Source organism: Onychostruthus taczanowskii, unplaced genomic scaffold (genome assembly GCF_017590055.1).
Source record: "Onychostruthus taczanowskii isolate IOZ18803 unplaced genomic scaffold, ASM1759005v1 scaffold232, whole genome shotgun sequence".
NCBI classification, from domain to species: domain Eukaryota; kingdom Metazoa; phylum Chordata; class Aves; order Passeriformes; family Passeridae; genus Onychostruthus; species Onychostruthus taczanowskii.
The window spans coordinates 43629-60381 of NW_024499596.1; the positions used below are offsets into that span (position 1 = coordinate 43629).

At 38.4% G+C, this 16753-nt stretch overlaps 1 protein-coding gene across 1 annotated transcript in view; it reads left to right on the forward strand.

Moving 5' to 3' along the window:
- Window positions 1–16753, forward strand: part of TNS3 (tensin 3) — a 112028-nt gene that overhangs the window by 40888 nt on the left and 54387 nt on the right. The window contains exon 11 of the mRNA XM_041405539.1: window positions 11035–12294. Coding sequence (XP_041261473.1) covers window positions 11035–12294 — 1260 coding nt within the window. The remainder of the gene's footprint in view (window positions 1–11034; window positions 12295–16753) is intronic.

The following is a 16753-nucleotide window of genomic DNA, read 5'->3' on the forward strand; positions in this document are numbered from 1 at the left end:
CTACTAAACATATGTGTATCTGAACTTCCTTTTTTGATATGTGTACTTTTTCAGAAACGCCTGAAGATCAATTTATTGTGCCATGGAGTGGTGGAGCAATTTTATTGCGAATAGCAATACTGTGGAACTACATGTTCCATACTTAAAGAAAGGAGTAAATCCACTATGTTGACCTTTTAGACAGCCACTTTAAGCCTTTCACTGTGGTTCTGCACAGTTTTCAGCAACCATGTAGAGCCATCAGTGTTTTTCTGCTGCTTTATATTTGACGACCATAACTAATTTTTGCTGAAAGCCTAGCAGTGTAGTAAGAGAAATGCCATGACTCATGGTGTGTGTGCTGTTTCAAAGAATAATGATGAATTCTGAATGTCAGCACTTGGAATATACACTGGCAAATTACTGGAGTGTTCCTGAAATGGGCTTTGTTTTGGTAGGAACAAAGGGAGATAGTTTCATGTAGTTTAGTGACTTTGAAATAAAACTTTACTTAGTGTTTTGTTCTTTTGGCAATATTTCTGTACTATGATGTTGTGTTATTCTTTTGCTGGTTAACCAAGCACAAGGTACTTCAAGTTGAATCTTTGCTTAAAAAAACTGAAAAAAATTTGCAGAATTAGAATCAAAATGACATAATAGTTTCTGTATATTGGGTGACAGTTGTAAATATATCAGTCTATTCTTTGTACTTTGGATCGTGGAACAAGTATTATTTTCTATTGATCCCAGGTGGGCAAAAGTGGGATGATAAATTACAGTAGAATTTTAAGGATGAGCCTGTGCTGGCTGACTCTGCCCATGTTCCATACTGGCTGAACAGCAGCCAGCCTCTGGTCTAGAAACTAGTACTTTGTGAAGCAGTTTTTTCTTGCTCCAGTGTACTTGTAAAAACATTAAAGTACAAATGTAATCCTTTTGACTGGCAAAATTCATCTTAACCTTTGCACAGATAAAGGTTCTGTTGGGTCTTGCATGTCCTCTTTTCTGCTTCTCAAAAGATTCAAGGTTTAAGGACTCATGTGACCCTGTGTGTTCTGCTTGTTAGCATTTTGCTAACAACAATTCCATCAGTTGTTTTCCTTTCACAGTGTTTGTTCACGTTTTGGTTTTGTGATAACACACCTTGTTTTCTTCAGCCTCCTTTATTTTTCTGTTATACTCAGGGACTTGAGAAGCTTAGCAAACCAAACAATTTCCTGATGATTTAGGTACTGCTCTTTCATGTTGGAAAACTCATTTTGTTTAAAATGAAATGCATATATGAATATCAGGTTTGCTTGGGTCAGGTTAAGGAAAAAAGTGATAGAAGACTTCATACCTTTTTCCTTCCTTTCTAGTTAAATTCTGTTATCCTCAAATAATAATTTTTGAAAGCTCTTTAAAAACATATTAAAGGATTGCCAAATTAATATTTATTAATCAGAAATTGATCTCACAGTCTTGAACCAATTTATGAAATCAGGACCTACTTATCTACTTTTTATGTCACAGTTTGAGAGTTGCACTAAATGCAATTCTAGGTCTCCAAATTATAGAAAGCACTACAACTGGACAATGCCAGGTTCTAAGATTACATGGATTCACAATCCATATCTTTTTCCCCAAATTTTTTATCAGTTCATTGTGATTTGTTCGTTTGCATGACCCTTTTCTGCCACTCTGCACCAGTCCAGGTATCATCTGTACTTAAAACAGTCAGCACAAAAATTTTGAAGAGGTGTCTATTGTAGCCTTGCTTACAAAATTTAAATCTATATCTGAAGTGGATCAGACTGGTGAATCCAGTAATCCAATTGACCTCGGATGTGGGAATGTGCACACAGCCAGAAATACCTATTACTGCAAAAGGTGATGCATCCAGGAGGTCTGGTACTGATAACAGATGAAGTGAAATCAGTTGAGTGGTATGGTTAGAGAACATCTTTCTAAACACATCCATGGATAGGTTTAACTAGTGGTTACACCAAAGCATTCTTGTAATGGAGCAGCACCAAGGGCACCATATTGTTCTATACCTAGAACAATAAAATTTGAGCAGCATGGTGACCTGTCTGAATGAATCCATTTCAGGTAAACTTATCCATAGGGTAAGTCAATTTATGCAGCGATTATGTTGTCTGTGTTTTTTCTGGTAATCTAGCTAGGTGTCAGTGTTGAGCCTGTATTGAAGCATGCTTAGTGTTAATGGTCCAAAATCACTGGCATGTACATGCATTTCAGGCTTATGGAGGAGCAAAAGTATTGTAGCAGTGAGCCCCTGAATGGGGAATAATTAGCATTGACTCCATGATTGCAGAACGCTGATCAATCACTATACTATACTATGCTATACTATACTATACTAAAAAACCACTGCCCTTGCAGTCAGTCTGATACAGACTGATCCAATTGGTCAATAAATCCAAACACCATCACCATCCAATTAAGAAATCACCCTTTAGTAAACAAATCTCCATAACACATTCCACATGTGCACAACAACAGGTGCAGCAAGTGAAGATCAGAATTGTTTCTCATTCTTTTTTCTGAGCTTTTTCACACCTTCTCAGAAAAATCCTGGGAGAACCGTCTCTCTCTGTTCAGAGGATATCTGATTACCACACAAAAGAGGCCTCTAACTGAAGCAAGGAAAAAAGCTGGGATTTTTTCCTCACAGAAAACCAAAATGCAGTGAGATTAAAACTAAATTTGCATCTCAAGTGAGACTCATCAGTTTGGATTAGGAGTTTTTAATACACTTCTTTGTTTCTTTTCATATCTTTGAGGCAAATGTGGGACTTTTCAAATTTAATAGCAATTCTGCAATTTAATAGCAGATTAATTCTTCAAATTTAATAGCAATTCTCCTGCCTGAGAATTCTGGCAATCCCAAAGGGTCATCCCAGTTCTCTGGTTTTTGAAAAGTACTGCCAGCATAGCTTCTGTTGTGTGCTTTGTGTCTTTTATCAGAGTTCTGACTTGTTTCATGTGCAACCATTTACTGATTTGTAAGAACAGGAACATTTGAACCAAAAAGTGTGTACTTTCTGAATTAGGTTTGAACGTAATTTTTAACTCCTACATAAACAATGAACAGGTAGATGTATTTTGGGGATACAAGAACCACTTTTATTCTTTGTTCAACTGACAAGTCATTAAAGTGCTTACAGCTCCTGAAATAGAAAATTAACATTGTCCGGGGGCACAGCTGTCTGCTGGTGATGCGTGTATACATTTGGAATTACGTTTACAGTAGAAGTTTGTGGACTGCTCTGTGGTGAGCTACAGCTGTTACTAAAGGAGGAACTAACAGCTTCACTTCCCCTAGTTTGAAGTGATTCATTCCAGAGACAGAGAAGGTAAAGCCTTCTGGGATCTGGGAGCTTGAGAGCAACAGCTGCTAGATAAGTGTTACTGATGCAGGACTGCCAGAAAGCTTTTTCTGCCTGAGAATTCTGGCAATACACAAATTCTTGAAGATGTGAATGAGCGTCTAGCCTAATTGGTCAGTGGAGGAGAACAACTTTTTCTAGCAGCTGTTTATTTTTGGAAGAATTATGTCAGTGATCTAGAAACGGAAATTCACTCAGCTTTGTTTGGAAATTGAAACAGAATGTAAAAAGAACCACTATAAGGAAATAGCTTGTAAACTGAATTACCTTGGCAGCCAACTTTTTTCCACTCCTCCTTTGCTGCAGTAGTTCAGATTTCTTTGAACACGATTGCCTCCTCTGGCTCCTCCCTTGTGTTTACATTTTCATTTGCTTTTTCTGGCTGGTACAAGTCTCGTGATTCTTTAGCAAGACTACTTTACCTCCAGGAGCAGAAACAGTGGCTGCACCTCAAACAGCAGTAGAGACATTTCTGGCCTTTTTAAGCTTGGGGATTCGCCCTAACTTTGGTTCTCCTATGTGCAGAGTTTTGCTTAGAGAAGATTAGTTGATGTAAATATGCCAGTGATTGACTATTGCAGAAAATTCCTGGTCATGCCCAATAAAAAGGTAAGTAACTTTGTAGTGGTTCAAGAGCTGGAAATACAAACCACATGTATTTCTCTGTGGATTTTGTAGGAGTTACACAGGGAGAGTTTGCAAGGAATGAAGGCCTGTCTTTGTTAAAGAGGGAGAAAGGAAAAGACAAGCACACATAAAATAATTTAACTTCAAAAGAATGTAGCTCAGGACTCCAGGTTTGCCTGAAGGTAAAAATATTTATTTATGAGGTTGATAAAAGATAATCGAGATCTTCTATGTTTCCTGCTGCAACATGAACAAGGGTACAGTTTGAAAAAATTTGTGTATTTGCAATCATCATCTTTTTGTTCAGGTGGACTGGATCAGAACAGCTCTTGCTGAATTTGTGGTGCATGAGTTTACCTAGCTGGTTTTCATTTGTGTATGTTTTCCCAAGTGATGAATGGACAGTGGATAGCTGTGGGGTCAAGTCAAAAGGTTTAGAGACTGAAATATTTTTAATTCACAAGCTTGCTTTTGGATATTTGGATTTCAAGAAGAGAAGTGCCAGGAAAACACAGGCTTGGAAGGATGTCACTAAATTTGGTATGTGTTAGTATTTCAGGTCATAATTTTTAAATAAGTTACTCCTTGTGTATCAGGTAGAGGAGTGAAAATAAACACATAACCTTTGCTCTGAGATTTTCAGTTAGGAAAATCAGTTAATGTGTGTGTGTAATTCAGATTCAGCATGGGAATATTGCTGGTCTTCAGCCTGGGCAGTTCAGAGAGTTGGAACAGCTCCTGGAAAGAGTGGTCAGGTTGAAAGAAAGTAGGCCCCTTTGGTTTAGTTAATTAAATTCCAGCATTACTTAGGTCACCTCTGTTGCGGTCTTGTTTTTTGACAGCTATGTTACTGTGCATTTTAAAGTGTTGCTTCCTTGGAAAAAACGGTAGCAGGGATTGAGTCGTGCATGGAGATGAGATATTGAATTTATAAGGCCTCTGTGGTGCCATTACTTAGCAAGGTGTAAAGAATGAAATTTTGCACGGCTGTTTTCTCATTTTCTTTTCTCAAAACTGTTCCCTGCCTATATGCATAGCTTTGCTTTTACAATTAAGTTGGTTATCAACTTTTTTGGGAAACACATGAATGGATGAAGACCATGGTAAAGTGAAATCAAAAAGCCTTAGTGAAAGAGGTATTCTAAAACTACATTTAAGAAAAATGCAGAATATGAAATAAAGATGTTATATAATAGAAGAACAACTACAAACCCTTGTATTTTGTAGGTTTGTAGTATTTGAATAGTTCATTTGTCCTAGTTTTATGAGCAAACCATACGTGTAATATAGCTTTTATATATTTATGGTTGTATATGTTTATAGTTATTAAACTATAAACTATATATATAAAAAGACCAAGTGCAAGGTGCTGCACCTGGGTTTGGGCATCTCCTAATATCAATACAAGCTAGGTAATGAACAGATCAAGAACAGCCCTGCTGAGAAGGACTTGGGAGTGCTGAGAGGCTGGACACAACCCAGCAACATGCTCTTGCAGCCCAGAAAGCCATGTGTCCTGGGCTGTATCAAAAGCAATGTTGGCGTCAGCATGAGAGAGGTGATTCACCCCCTCCACTCTGGCGAGATCCCACCTGCAGTGCTACATACAGCTATGGGGTCCCCAGCACAGGAAGAAAGACCAACTGTACAAGTTGGTTGGAAGAATGGGTGGTTTTCCTTATCTCCTGTGAGGAAAGGCTAACTGGGTTTGTTCAGTCTGGAAATGAGAAAGGCACAAATGGTTACCTAACTGCAGCCTTACAGTAGCTGAAGGGAGCCCACAAGAAAGATGGAGCGAGATTATTTACAAGAGCATTACAGGACAGGCTTTAAACTGAAACAGGAGAGATTTAGATGAGATATAAAGAATAAATAGAGAGTGGGGAGACACTGGAACAGGCAGCACAGAAAAACTGTGGATGCCCCATCCCTGGAAGTGCTCAAAGCCAGGTTGGATGGGGCTTTGAGCAACCTGGTCTAGCGAAAGGTGTCCCTGCCCATGGCAGGGGGGTTGGAACTAGATGATGTTTAGTCATCCATTTCAACCCAAACAACTTTATGGTATATTCAATGATGATAGTTAAAATTAAAAACTTCAAATTAATCTAAGAATGTTTTACGTCAACTGTACAAATCAGAAAATAATTTTGATACATGCAATGCACATTTTATTTTCACAATTGGAAGCTGAAAGTTTAAATATCCAGACTCCTCAGGAACAGCTGGATTTTTGTTTAGCTATGAGTTTCATTCTTTCTTATCTGTTTATAGTGCAGGGTGGTATTTTTTGATTCCTAAAAAGGCAGTTATCTGTTAGAGCAAATTGTCTAGTTGCAAATAAATTGTTTTGACCCACAATCACAGTTGTTTTCTTGTGATGTCTGATAGTATTGTATTAATATTTAAATTTAGAGCCAAAAATCAGCAGGTCCCAAACTCTTATTCATTTGCAGACACATAATGTGGCTCCTCAAGTTCTACAGTAAATATCAAAAGTCATGTCTGTCAGGCTCACCATCCTCCTTATGATCAATGAGACTTCTCTTTGGAAAGCCATTATTTCAAGAAATTGCTTTAGGGATTGTGAGAAATGACTGCTCACTTTAAAATTTTAAAGGTTTATTAAGCCTCAACAACACAAAAAAGGACTGAATAAGGAAAAAAGGAACAGCACCGGGAGTGTGGCTAACTGCCAGAGGCTCATCCACAAAATGGCTGCTCCGCCTTTTATATCCCTGGTGTTGCATCAGGCAACTCTGGCCCCTCCCAAATTCTGCCAGTCAACTCTTCTTTGCTGTCCATTGGTGGAGACCTTCATTGGAGGTGTGGTGTTCCCCATTCCCAGCTGCCCTGTAGAAGGTACATATGTGCATTCTCTCCCTCCACATGTCCCTGAGAACCCTGACAACCAAAGCTGTCTGGTGGCAACAATACAATGGGGGGAAAGGGGACTATGGAGAGAATAGAGGGTGTCCAAACAACAAGCTACAATAATATAATCATACATCAACAAAACTTCTCTTAACATACACACAATATTCATCCCTTAATTGTGAGAGCCAATTGTCTTATTACCCACCTATAACAGGATTTTTGAGACTTGGTAGTGAACCAAACTTTCAACAGTGACATCCTTTTCCCTAAAACGGTGTCCTGGGATTGATATGGGGTGACCCAGGCCTGGGACTGGCTTTGTGCTGCTGACAGAGTTTGCAAAATTTACTCCAAAACAGTTTCTGATTGTGAAATTCAGTTGAGCTGTTATTTTTTTTTTGCGTCCAGAAGAACCTACCTGAAACAACCTCTGAGGAAGTAAAAGCCTCTGCCTTGAGCAAAAGCCACCAGGGAAAAGAGAACCTGGCTTGGGTGCTCCAACTTTGTAAAGAAACCCTGGCAACCTCTGGTGCTGTATCCAGCCACAGAATACAATAAAATTTTGGTTACCCAGGAGAGACAGCTTTTAAGTAAATTTAAAAGCTATTTATTTATTAAAGTTATTTATTTATTTATTACAGTTATTATTATTATTAATTATTTATTAAAGTTATTTACTTTTAAAAGCTTTTAAACTTACTTAAAAGCGATCTGAGAATCCTGAAGTAGAATAAGACTACGGCTAAATTAAGGCTACTAACACATAAATGTAGTACTTCAATTTCTGTTTGTGGTCTTTGCTTTTTTTTTTTTTTTTTTTTTTTTTTGTTTGGGATTTTCTTGGGTTTTTTGTTTGTTTGTTTTGGATTTTTTCCTAAGTGAAATTTTAAGTAAGCTGTACTTGTGTCTCCTCTTCACAGCAGAAGCTGTACAATTCACAGCTGGAAGATCCCCAGATATTTGGGGTTGCCTAGCATTCCTAGCAGGATGCAGAATAAATCTGATAATTTTGTATTAGTGGAAGAAGTACTGGACAGGGTTATCTCTGAATCTTACAGAGGGCACATGTGCAAGACCCTTGGGTCAGTAGTCCGCTGTCAGTTTGTCTTTTTAGTCTGTGCTTCTGCCACTATGCTTGTATGGTACTGTGTGATGGTACTGGAAGGGCTAAGAGAGGAAGATACACAAAGGTTTTGCATTGCTTCCATGGCTGTACTTGAGAATGTGACAGTTTTTTTGTACTTACCATTTCTGCAAGGAGAACCAAATCTGCATGCTACAATGTTTGATCTTGTGTGAGGTATAGTATTTGGTCTGGCAGAGCTGGAGTTAATTGTCTTTTGGAAGCCCTCGCAGTGCTGTGCTTTGTATTGGTAGCTGGAAATGTTGATAACATACCAGTGTTTTGTCTGCTGCTGAGCAGCGCTGGCACACCAGCAGCACTGTCTCTTTAACAATTCTCTCATATTCTCCTCCCATCAAGTGGGCTGGGCGTGGACAATAACCTGGAAGGGGACCCAACTAGGTAAAAATAGCTGACCAAAATAGCTGACCCAAATTAACCAAAGGAGAATTCCATACCATATGATGTCAGCTCAGATATAAAAGCTGCAGCAAGGAAGAAGAATGGGGGCGTTTGTTATTTTACAATGTTTGCGTTCTAGAGCAACCGCTATGTGTCAAAGTCATGCTTTCTGGGAAGTGTCTGAAAATTACTCTCTGGTGGAAGGTAGAGATCACCTTTTTTCCCCTTTGCTTATGCACGCAAACTTTTGGGGTTTTTTGCTTTAATAAACTGCCTTATCTCAGCCTTTTCCATCTTATTTTTCTCTCTGGTTCCCTGGGAAGGGAAGTAGATAGAATGGCTTGTTGGGCACCTGGCATGAGAGCCAAGGTCAACCCACTACAGTGGTGCTGACTAGCATTTTTAAAGCACAGAGTCTAGTTTTGAGTAACAGAGCAATCAGACAAGAAGACTTTATAATAGCTCAAGTGTACTGGTTCTGTATTTACTTCACTGCATTCCAGTTCAGACCTGTTTTCAAGTCTGTGTTCTGTCAGGATATACAACTATTCCAAACAAAGCAGGGTTTTTTATTGTTTTCTGTTTTTCTTAACTCAAAATCAAGCATACAGTAAAAAAACCCCACCTAATAGTTCTAATAGTTGCTCCTAGTTCTGGGTTTGGTTTTTTTTTTTTTTTGTTTGTTTGTTTGTTTGTTTGTTTTTGTGGTTTGTGGTTTTTTTGTTTGTTTTTTTGGTTTTTTTTTTTTTTTTTTTTTTTTTTTTTTTTTTTTTTTTTTTTTTGGTTTTTGTTTTTTTTTTTTTTTTTTTTTTTTTTTTTTTTTTTTTTTTTTTTTTTTTTTGCTTTTAATCCTGCAATTTATTTTGGTAACTGTATGAAAATACTTCACATGAAATACCAAGTATGCTTCATATTCCTAGAAGGTTGTGAGAGCTTATGAGAAATCACATCATGAAAGAGCCTGAGAAACTGTTGGCTGTATTTTTGATACATCTTCTTTCAAAAATACGGTTTTTAAGTATCTGTATACAGACAGTCAACCTCATGCATAGCAGCCCTTTTCAACATGGAATTTACACATCAAACTTGATCCACAGAGAAATTTTACAGCAAGGGGAGTTGCTTTCCTTTTTACTCAGTTTGATAACATTTTCTGAAAAGGAGTAGTTTGGTGTTTTGCATGTGCTGTTTTTAAAATCAACATCAGACAAATAATAGTTCCTAGTCCCTAGAAAGTAAAAGATTGTCCTTTAGTTTAGCTGAAATCTATTAAAACTATTGTATAACCTTTAGTATGTAAGTATTTTAACTGATGTAACCTTGTCAGTGGTTTGTCCCCAAAACTTTTTCCAGCCAAACCACTTTTCTTGCCATTATAAAGACAAATGAATTAATTACCTTTGTGATTACAGTTTCTGCATAATGCTTTTTTGAAATGGGTATTGCCTAGAAAAGTTTCCTAGTTTGGAAGTTCATTATCATGATGCCATTTTACATGTATTTTGAAAATGTGTGGTAGAGTTGATGTTGAAATGCATTGGGCTCTTCATGGGGCTTTTGAATCTGGAACTACAACAGATGTAGTTGATGGTAACCATTGAGAAAAGTCTGCCTGTTCCTAAATTGTAATGGTTTAATTTTCTTAATCTCAAACCATTCTCAGACTATGAGTAGGAAAAGTTTTTCAGAAATATCTGCTTAATATAAATATTCTGGTAAATGAATGTTAAGTCCTTTGAAAGTGGAACTATGTACTTTATTTTCTTGACTTTACAGACACTAGACATACTCATTCCTAAAACCTTCCTTGAGAAATAGAATTGGGCTTGTTTTCAGCACTGGATAAAAATTCAGTAGCCATACTTTGACCTCATGTTGGTCTAACCTGTGTGACGTGTTCATTGTAATGTGTTAGATGGGAGTAAGACAAGTATAGTTACTTCTGTGGAAGTAACTTCCACTTAAGTTCATTAGTCCTTCTTTGAAACAAAAACACGACATGCATACCAGATCCTCCATATATGGAGAAATGTCATACTTTTAACATTTACTTGTGCCTTCTTTTATGAAGATGCTTTATGTATATGCCAAGGACTACAGCTCTGATTAAAAGCTTGTCTTTTCCTTGCACCACCAAGGAAAGGAGAAAATTATTCTTTGTAGTATAGTCAGACCATCAAGTAAAAATGGACAAAGTAATAATTACATTGTATATATATATATATTAAAGGCAAGTATTGCTGGTAAGTTTCTACCATTCTTGCTCTGAATGGAATGCATAGTAGCTACCTCTCAAATTTCTAGTGCTGCAATAGTGGGATTCTTTAAATTAGCATGAAGAATTTTAGGAGCCATAAACATGCCCTCAAAACGGCAAAAAAAGAGAAGATTTTATTTGATCTTGAGCTACAAATGGCATATGGTATTTCCATCAAGAAAAGTCTTGTGAAATTAAAGAAGATAATGTCATTGGTCATTGGTATTTGCTGTAGTTATAGAGTTGATTTAGTTTTGCAGAAACTATACTGTAACACTACTGTTAGTGTTAACAAATACTTGTGGCATGACACTAGTCAAAGCCCTTATATGGTGCCTTGTTCTTATCTCTCCTTTTCCTTTTTACTTGTACCTCCACAGTGTTGCATACCCAAGGTCCCATTGATGGCAGTCTGTATGCAAAAGTGGGAAAGAAGAGCTCTACAGACAGCAACATCCCTGGTGTTGCTCAGGGTGTTCATGTTACAGGCAGTCCTGATCACAGTGATCACACCCTGTCTGTCAGTAGTGATTCTGGACACTCCACAGCTTCCATCAGAACAGACAAGACTGAGGAGCGCCATGTCGCAGGAGTTAAATGGGGTCTGAGCCCACAAGAGAAGGCAGAACTGGACCAGCTACTTAGTGGCTTTGGTCTAGAGGGTTCTGTCAGCACGGCCAAGGACATGACCGATGCTCAAAGCAGCTACAGTGCTACTCACCACATTATGCCAGCTCACATTCATGTGAATGAAGTAATCAAAATGAAGGACAGGGAGACTGATATTCTAGATGATGAAATGCCTAATCATGACCTTCACAGTGTGGACAGCATTGGGACACTGTCTTCCTCAGAAGGGCAGCACTCCACCCACCTAGGGAACTTCAGTTGCCACAAGAGCAGTCAAAACTCAGTTCTTTCAGATGGCTTTGGAAGTAATGCTGGGGAAGAGCATCAAAATGCTTTTGCTGCAGACCTGAGAATTGGTGTGGATTCCCTCTTTGAGAGGTCATTTGGAAGCACTGAGCCAAAGTCAACTGAGCAATTGCAACAGAATCTTTCTGTCTCACTCCATCCACAAGCCTATGGCCCAAGTAACTACTCTACTCAGACCTGGGTGCGCCAGCAGCAGATGGTCACTGCTCACCAGTACAGTTTTGCCCCAGAGAATGAAATTAGGGTTGGCATTCATAACACTGTGGAGAATTTGGGCAGTGTCCAGAGCCAGTCCCAAGTCCCAGATGCTCCAACACGTGGCTTTAGCAGCAGAGATGCTGTGCAGAGAGGGCTAGGAAGCATGCTGTGTGCTGCAGAAGCTGAAGAACATGCAAGTGCTGACAATTTTAAGTCAAGGCCAATGCCTCAGAGGGACACAAATGGCCTGGATCTAGGACAAAATGCTGGAGGCTTGCCAGCTTCTCCAACTTTGGATATTGATCAGTCCATTGAACAGTTGAACAGGCTGATCTTGGAGTTAGACCCTACATTTGAACCTATCCCAACCCGCATTAACACTCTCATCAGTGACAGAAATCAAGCAAATGGCTTCAGCAGCCTTGATGCTCACATGGAAGCACTTAACAGTAGTTCTGGCTTCCATGACAAATTTGAGGTCAGAAACAGGAATGTCTCCGGACATGGTAAGCTGTATTACTTTCTGAAAATCATTATTTTTCTAGCACCTGGGTGTTCATTATATGGTACAGTGGGACCCTCAGGTCATTGCTTACAACTTTGACGATGATTATCAAGGGATTATTTCTGATGTCCTCTTTACATAGTCATCCAAGATATGGAATCAAATGATGTAAGGTAAGTGAGTTTTGCAGGTATTTGCCTTTTTGTTTGAAAAAAGTACTGTTCAGCAAGTTCTTACCTGTTATCGATCATTTCTTGGCATTATTTTGCTGTTGTGAATTTAAGTTATAAGGGAGTAAAATTTGTACATTGAGACTTTTTTAGAAGGCATTGGTGGTGTAGGTTTCTCATTATTACAATTTCCATTTAAATTAGGAAAAAAATTTCCAACCAGTTTATCTTCAAATACAGTGTAACGATGCTGGCATTAAATTTCTATGCAATGTTTTCACAAATAATGTAATATTTACCAGTAAAGTATTTTAAGACATGCTCTTTGGGAAAGTTTTCTGTTTGAAAATGTACAAGTCACAGTGCTTGTTTGTTATCTCTGACTCTGAAATTATTACAGCTGGTGGAATTAAATACACAACACTTGCTGACTATGTTGCCTAAGTAATGCTACTAGAACTAGCAGCTTTGCAAAAGGATGAGTAGTCTGCCTCTGGCTAAGTCCACTAAACCTATTATTAATGGTCAACTAAAATATGTGACAAATAAACTCTTGCTGGTTCTACTGTCATGTTTGAAAATTGTATGTGGTCTAATTTCTCTGGCAAAACATATACCCTTGCCTCCCTTTCTCCCCTTCCATCTTCCTCTTCCTCCCCTTCTTGTCTCCAGTCATGTGTTGGAACCCAAGACATCCCTCTGGATGCACTGCATGGCTCAAAATCCTGTCAGGGGCTCGGAGACCCTGGCAGGAAGCCAAAGACACCTGGGAATTCGATCTTAACCTATGGAGCAAATTACCAACTTTATATGAAGAATTACAAGTCACAAAAGTTTAAGCAGCATAACAGTAGTTGTCACAGAGTGAAAGGTGGAATTTTGAAGAATTTTACCATGGGGGTCCAGGGGGACAAGATGGAGGGATTTGGACGTTGTCCTGTCCTCCTTCCTTCTTCTTCCTAGCCTCCATCTTCTTGGTGATGGTGATGTTTTGGGATTGGTTTAGAGTAGAAAGTCACTGTCTAACATAGGTGATAGGTATTGGAACATAACTGTAAATATCGAATATGCAGGTTATAGTATAAAAGACAACACCAACCCCGTGGGCAGGGAGTGTGCCTCAGATTGACCTGCAGAACAGATCTTGGCAGGCCAGACAGAAAATGTTTTAGATAAAAAATAAGAAACAACTTTGAGAACGCGAGCTGAAGACTCCTGATCTCTTCTTCAACAGCCAGGTTGGGGAAAAGAGACTTTTAACACACCTTGGGATCATCTCAACCAGAGGGAATCCTGAGAACTGGCATCCCTGGGTGGGCACCCCAGAGAAAATCTTGAGAGTCATGGTGCAATGAAAGATTTGCTTGTGTCCCTAGGATTTGATTGAGCGTTAGCCAGCATGACAGAAGATCTGCCCATGGGTTTGCTGGACACAAATGAGTTGCTTCAGCTCAAGCCCTGTAGGATATGCTAAACCATGAATGTGCCTAACTAGCATGTGGTGTCTATTCATGGGCAGGCCTGTGTGATCAAGGATGGTGATTCTTGTAGGGAGCATGAAATCACAGTTCTGTGTTTAGGAGGGTAACCGAGGACTGAAGAAGTCCAAAAATCCATGACTAATAAATGTGAGATGCTTCGCTGCTTATTTTTAATACACAATATGTATTTTGTGGCAGTGGTTCGTAATTCTCTTGAATCTTTCCAAATTATTAGCTGGTGGACAAATTGAGATTTTTCCAGCAGGAGAGAAATTTCTTCTTTTTGTATACCATAAATCTAGTGAAGGGGATAAAGAGATCATTTAGAATAAGCCACCTTTTACAGTTCAGTGTTTGAATATATGAAGTTTAAAAGAGATATTTGCAATTTTCTCAGAGATTCTGGTCATCTCATAGGAAGTAGAAGTCACTGTAATTTCCCTTCCATTTTTAACATGAGGTAAATAAAGACCAGTGAAAATAAGTGTACTTGGGGAATGATCTGGAAGAGGATTTATTTTAAAGAATTAAATTGTGGAATTTCTGTGTTAAGGGAATCAAATATAAATGTATAGACAGCATTTAAAATTCTGGATATTTGAGAGAAGGTATCAGGGCACAGTAGAAGAGGAAAGACTTTAGTAGTCAGGAACATAAGAATAGCCTTTAATTAAAAAAAATTAGAAAAATAATTTGTATAGCTTTGGAACAATAATATTTTTTTAAGTTTGTCTTTATGTCAAGTGCTAAAATGTTCCATTTCTGACTTCTGCAAGTAACATTCAATTTATACTAACAAGAGCTTGATTTTAAAACTACTCAGTGTTCTAGAGGTAAAACAACACATATGTGTGGCATGCTGCCACCTCTGCTTGAGATTATAAGGTCACCAGCATGTACTGATTTTCTAAGTGCTGTAGAATTTATTTATTTACATATCTGGACTTGCTCCACTGAAATATACAGAATCATACATTTATTCATGCATGATTTGCACAAACCAGCATGGGGAAAAAGCTATTTACCTGAATGAATATTAAGAATTAGGAACATTGGAATGTTTTTCCCTATATACACCACTGTTCTGAATCACTGGATTGAGAACTGACTGCATATCGGGTCTCAGAGGGTTGTGGCCAGTGGCACAGTCCACAGATGCCTGTAGTTCAGGGGTCTAAATTCAGTCTTGTTTAACTTATTACTCCTCAGCAAGTTTGCTGATGCATAAAGCTGGTAGGAGCAGCCATACTCCAGAATGGGTTGAATGTGATTTATCTTACCTTGGAGTAGACTTGTAGAATTTTATAGAGTTGGGATAAGCAGGGGAACATCCAAGGCACTTAATTAGCTGTTTAAACTGGTGCAGCACAGGAGCTATAATAGATAGCACAAAGAAATGCTGGCTGCCATGGGGATGAAGAAATACAAATTAATAATGGATAAGGAAAACAACAGTTGCTCACAATGGCTGATCTTACAGAGTCAGGTTTTAGAGGGAGGTCTATACTCTGTGACTTAAACAGTCCTTGACCTAACAAGTATGTTAATAGAATGAATTGACCTGTGATAAAGAGAATTGGCAGACCAGGACTGAATGGTGTGAATGAGGTTGATTATATGAATGAGACATTCTGTGTGAATCTCTTTGTTGGGAGGAGCGACCAGTGCTGGAGGTGAATGAGATCAATATGATGCATGGTGTGTGTGTGTGTGTGTCTAACTTGAGTAGGATGGTGGAATTATCTGGTTTCCTGTATGACTGTGCAGAAAATGCATGCCTTAAAAGTGTGTGCATATTTCCAGTGCCCTGCGAAGCTGGAAGAGTGTGCCTAAGAATGAAATGTGTGTATGTCAGCTGGGATGTACATTATGGTGCATTCCTGCTTCTGTTTGCTCACATGATTCTGCACTGACTGACAGGCAACTATCTCTCCTTTCATGCTTCTTCCTAGATGCTTTTATACACATGTATCTGTAGCATAGGTCAACCTGGCACAAACTACTGACTGCCCATGCAGCAGAGTTCTGGGTTCTGTCTGAAATGATTTTTTTGTGTTGAGTGCTTAGCATTTTTGGATCATTGAATTTCTTTTTGCTAGGATCTATCTTTGTGAACCATGCAGAACAATGGTTGATGACCTCTTCTCTCCTTCAGTGTCATGTGTGTTGCTTATCAGAGGTGAATCACTGCGCTGTTAATTAAGATTTTTCCAATTTTTATCTTTTACGTGAGCTATGCACAGTTATGAGTTTCTGATAGTGAATGAAGTTGCTATTTACTAATAACACAGTGCTGCAGAAGTGCTTAATTTTAAATGACAGGAAAGTTGTAGCATGAAAAATTTTTGATGTGTATATAAGCTTTTCTTTCAGCCTTATGTTCCCCATTTACTTCACTCTCTGTATATTCTTTTATGCCTAATAATTAACACATGACCTCAGTCTACTTCTAAAGATATTAGTAAGACTTATTTTCTCAAATCAGCCATCTTTTACCACAAGGCTTATGCTTGTTCAGTAAAAAAGGAAAGCAAAATCACTGTTTTGCTTCAACCTACAAAACTATACAAGCAAGAATTTGTTAATAAATGTAGAGAACAGGAAGGTTTTTACCCATTTTCATTATAACCTACCATCATTGTCACCCATGTCTCATCTATGTACCCCACGTTTTCACTGTTAAAATGTTACAATTTGCATCTTTAGAAAAGTACTAGGTGCAGGTGAGGAATTATGTGATCAAGTGAAGGCAGAACACAGAAACACATGCATTCAATATTTGGGGCAGCCTGTTTTAATGACTGTGACC